The sequence below is a fragment of the Octodon degus genome, unplaced genomic scaffold (assembly GCF_000260255.1).
Source record: "Octodon degus isolate 3935 unplaced genomic scaffold, OctDeg1.0 scaffold00059, whole genome shotgun sequence".
Taxonomy (NCBI): Eukaryota; Metazoa; Chordata; class Mammalia; order Rodentia; family Octodontidae; genus Octodon; species Octodon degus.
This window is the reverse complement of record NW_004524635.1, coordinates 12,537,984-12,543,122: the sequence shown is the minus strand read 5'-3', so window position 1 is coordinate 12,543,122 and position 5,139 is coordinate 12,537,984. Positions and strand designations below refer to the sequence as shown.

The window sequence follows — 5,139 nt, the reverse complement described above, 5'->3', positions numbered from 1 at the left end:
TTTGACCCAGGATACTCTACATACTTAATGATACTTAAGTACTGACTGAAATACTGATAATACCATAACAGCAGAAACAAAAGGGTATTTGTGAGGCTGAAATAACGTATATGTACTTACCCAGTGTCCCACAATGAGTAAAATCTGCCACTCCATGGTGCAATATAACCTTAAAAGAAAAAATACAAAGGAAATTATCTGCCTTTTAACTATTTTGTAAATTTTAAATTACTTTATTTATATAAATGTACCAGAGTCTCACTGGGCAGCTCAGACTCATAGTGATCCTGCTGTTTTCAGCCTCCCCAGCCCTGGGATTACAGGAATGTGCCACCACGCCTGGTCTCAGTGGCCAGCTCAGCACACCCAGATCAGGGGTTGGCAAAGCATGTGGTGCCAGGCATTGAACCCTTATCTCTGAGCTTGCCTAAGCAGGTGCTTAGTCCGCTGAGCTCTCTCGCTGGCCCAAATTACATTATTGTTAATTATAGGTTCATGTTCAAGGAATTTTAATTTTCTATTGTGCAGGCCAACATATTTCAAAGTTGGCAGTCAGATAAAATAAAGTAGTGGTCAAATAAAAACAGTAATTCATAGAGAAACTGTTTCTAGAGAAAATTAACGTAAGTAGCTAGATAAAATTGTAGGAAGGTTTTTCTTTTTTTTGTGGAACTGGGGATTAAACTCAGGCCTTTGCGTCTGCCAGGGAAGTGCTTATTCCACTGACCCTCTTTTTAATTAAGACATTAAACACCATTTTAAATGGGGTGTATGCCTAAATGATCTAATATATAGCATTCCAAATTCCATCTGCTGAGTTACAAAAGTGATTTTGAACACTTACAATTTTACTCCTGTCAGTCCCTTATGAGCTTTTTTGTTTTGTTTTGTTTTGTTTTGTTTTTGGTACCAGGAATCAAATGCATGCTTGCCAGGCACACACTGTGCCAGTGAACTCTATCCTGGACCTTCATAAGTTTATGAGGTAAGGCTGACACATTAATTTGACAGAAACTTTAAGAAAGAATCTGACTTGTTTCTAAAGATTGAAGTCAAGAGAGTAATTTAGAATCCAGAAGCAAAAAGAATTTGGTAAACTATTTAAAAAACTAAGGGTAGGGGAGAATGTGGGTAAACACATAGTGGGTTTATCACTAGAAGCTCTGAAGTTTTTAAGACTTTGGATCTATCCTTCCAACAAAAGGATGTTTATGAATTTATCAGAATCTGAAGCAAAAAAATTAAGCTGTTAAAAAAAAATCACAATTTGTAGTAATGCTACTCAGATGTTAAAGCTTTGTTTTAGTACTATTAGTACATAATCACAGTACTGGATCTTCTAGAATGACATTTGTGAAAGTATGTGGAAGAATTACCTTTTTGAATAATATAGAGATAAGATATATATTTTGCAAGTGATAGTTCCTACCTGTGTAAGTCAAATAGATGACACTAAGGAACACAGCACCTGCAGCTAGTGACACACCCAAAAAAAAAAGGGTCTGGAATTCTTGTTTTGTCAATCGGTCTCTCAGATACTGCAAGAAAGCATAAGCTTGTAGCAATGCGAAAACACCTAAAAATAAAAATTTTTTAAAAAGGTTATATAAATGATTAACAAAGCACTTTACCAATAATATTTTTAAAATTTCACTTGAATACCACTCACATCAAACACTAGTTATTTTATCCCTTTCCCCCTTTGTAAAATGACAGTTAACCAACTAATTAATACATCCAAAGAAATCTTATTCCAAATTTTTTCTAAAATATTTCAGACTCCCCATAGATGTCGTAGGAAAGAAAAATCTCACTTCAGCCTATTTAAAACACTAAGTTCTTTTTTAGGAACATATTTTCTAGGTGGGCAAAATAACAAACATCATCAAGAAATAAATTTTAGATCTCTCTGCCGAAGGGAACAAATGACTTATGTCAGGAGAATCTTGATACATAGTTAGTGTTTACCATTGATAATAAGAATATCACCTCAATTACACACTTAACATTATAAGTAAGTGCTGGGGTTCAACAGAAGCTATCCCAAAACACTAAAACTTGTTTCAGAAAACAGAACAAAAGAGAGGTCTGCCTTAGGTTCTCCTTTTCTATCCTAAAGTAGGTAACAAAAATAATTCTCTCATATTTTACTAAGCAAGTCCTAAGATCCTCATTCCAAAGGGTCTTCCTTATACTCAGAGGCAAAAAGACACAAGATACTATGCCAAAAAAGAATCAGAACACACAGAACTTGTTAAGTTCTCCAGTTTATTACCATTATACATAAATCTCCTTTTGCCTAATCATACTTCTCATCAAACCTAAACGTATAAACATTTTGCTATTTTGATTTGTGAAGGGTCCAGTCATATAACACCTTTTTGTTTTTCTTTTTTAAAGTCATTGACTTTACATTAGTAAACATAAAGGTGAGTACTAAGATAAAAAACTAAAGCAGTCATTGGTGATATTTGTTCAAATATGCACTATACAAAAACATTAGATGTAAAATTTTAAACAAGGAAGACATGAAAGCCCTAACTCATCTGGCATATTGATACTTCAAAAGAAATCTAACCTTAAGGAGGTATATTTAGAAATGATTAAATATCAAAAATTTAGATTTTAGGAAATATAATAACCATCTGTATAAAAACAGATGACTGTATTTGACACTACTATGCATTATCGTATATTGAAAACTTTTTCTGTATCTTACACTAACTGGTAAACTGAAAGTATCAATTTGAGAATGTAAATTAAGTTTTTCTTTTTATATATTTAAAAGTACCATAAAATAGATAATACAGCTTAGCCTTTTAAGCCATCACTGAGCATAAACAGGATGGAAAGCCTGTCAGAAAATTACACCCTGCATACAAGCTGCATATCCCTAATTAAAAAATCTAATATCCAAAATCTGAAACTTTCTGAACAACAATGACACTCAAAAGTCAATTTTGGAGTATTTTCTATTTTTGAATTAGAGATGCTCAAATGGTAATATGAGTATAAATATGCAAGTATTCTAAAATCTGAGAAACTGAAATCTGAAGTACTTCTGATCCTAAGCCTTTCAGATGAGGGATATTTAGCCTGAACTGAATCCTTCTACAATATTATAAATGAAATTCACACGAACTCCAGGGGGTCCATGGACTTCCTGTGAGTCATGAACACTTCCCTGAGAATTTATGATTGAAGTTTTAATTAATTATATATCTCCAAAACCTTGGGACTCACCTTACCTTGACAATGAAAACTAAGATTAAATACTGTTACTCCTTTGCAAGGCTAGTGAATTACGATTTTATATATTCTCTGGAAGAAATAATAAAATATTCTTTCATACCTGCAGCTGCCATGTGTTCACTTGTTCTGATTGGTTGAAAACCCACAAAAGGTATCTGCATGGATAATATTAAACCCACAATGTAGAAAGTGCTATACGCTATAAAGGCAAAAATAAGAAACAAGGAGAATTTACTACTTCCAGTAAATAATCAAAACATAATGCACATATAAATTTACTTGTTTTGGACCGTCCTAACCAACTTTATAGAATCCTGATGTAACCAATTTGACAAACGTGATTAGCCACATTTTAAATTGTATTGTCATATTTAAAAAAATATTACTACCTCTTTGTATAATAATATTTAAAAAAAAACCCCATATTTTGTTAACCAAGTTTTCTGTGATTAAAGAACTAAGTGTGTGGAAAATTCAAGCCATAAATCAGACCAGTTACTGAATTCAGAGTTTAAAAAAAGGAAAACTTTGCTCTTCGCACACAGTATACCATAGGATTTTTAGCTTATATGAATCTTAATGCATAGGCAAATTGGGGAAGGAATTAGAATTTGTGTCTAAGACTTGTTTTACATTCACATATCACTATTTTATAAACATACTTAATATTCTTTGGACAAATGAACTATCAAAAACAGACTGACTGGCATAATTGAACATTCCTCCTGTATTTACAAAACAGCATTTGTGGCTTATACTGTTGTTTGATAACACACCATGACCTTACCCTTACACGTTTCATTTCTGGTTCTGCCTCCATGATTCTCCTTTTGTCACAGTTTTTAAAGAACTTTTTTCCCTATCTATCTATCTATCTATCTATTTATTTATTTATTTGGTACAGAGTCTCACTACACAGCTCAGACTCAGTGATCCTCCTGTGAGCCTCTTGAGTGCTGGTACTACAGGTATGCACCACCATGCCCACTTTCAGGGGTACATGGTGCAGGGCCGGCACATGGCATGCAGTACCGGGGATCAAACCCAGGTCCTGTACTATCTCCCCAGTCCTCCTTTTGTCAGTTTTAAGCACAAGACAAATTTATAACAGAAATTCATGATATCAGAAGACTCTTCAACCAAATAAAGTGCCAATTCAAATCATGTGAAATACAAATTCTTAACTTAAACTTTTATTGCATTTCAGCTTGAGTACCAAATCCTTCCAAACAATAATAACCTAAGATTCTATGATCAACAGGCCTTTTAAAAAATCTGGAAAAATCAACTCCTAGATAAATACTGAGCATATAAAATCACAACCAAAAACTTTAGGCATGAGCAAACCCGCTATCATTGTGTAATTTAAAATTATAGTTAAGTCCACTTATATAAACACATTATAATCACACCTAACACTGGATTTTTCTTTCTCATAAACAGAAATGACCACACAATACTATAGTGTCACAGAATTTAGAGTGAATATAATAAATGACATAAACTGAATGAAAAAAATAAAAGTTCTAAAAAGAACCTGACATGAAAGTCATATAACAAAGTCATTTTATAGAGAATGTTTAGGGGCATTTAGTACATTCATAATGTTGTACAACAACCATCACCTATCCCTAATGCCCAAGTACTTGCATTTCCCTAAAAGAAACCCCATACCCACCCAAGCACAACTGATTTCAGTTTTCCCCTCTGAATCTGCCTCTGTGGATTACTGATTTGTTTTTCACTTAAAAAAAAAAAAAAAAGATTTTATCCAATTTATTTCCTTGCAATTGAATTCTTCAGAATTGATCACTATGAAGTATAATGTAAACACAAGCACATTTTTGCAATCATGATTATGTTTTCTCTTTAGATGGGATAATTCTT

The 5,139-nt window shown here is 33.1% G+C and overlaps 1 protein-coding gene across 1 annotated transcript in view; it reads right to left on the bottom strand.

Annotated features, from left to right (window-relative positions):
• Stt3b (STT3B, catalytic subunit of the oligosaccharyltransferase complex) overlaps nucleotides 1-5,139 on the bottom strand; it is a 103,471-nt gene that overhangs the window by 22,946 nt on the left and 75,386 nt on the right. The window contains exons 5-8 of the mRNA XM_004634227.3: nucleotides 4,665-4,711; nucleotides 3,353-3,489; nucleotides 1,430-1,576; nucleotides 121-169 (exon numbers count right to left, since the gene is read on the bottom strand). Coding sequence (XP_004634284.1) covers nucleotides 121-169; nucleotides 1,430-1,576; nucleotides 3,353-3,489; nucleotides 4,665-4,711 — 380 coding nt within the window. The remainder of the gene's footprint in view (nucleotides 1-120; nucleotides 170-1,429; nucleotides 1,577-3,352; nucleotides 3,490-4,664; nucleotides 4,712-5,139) is intronic.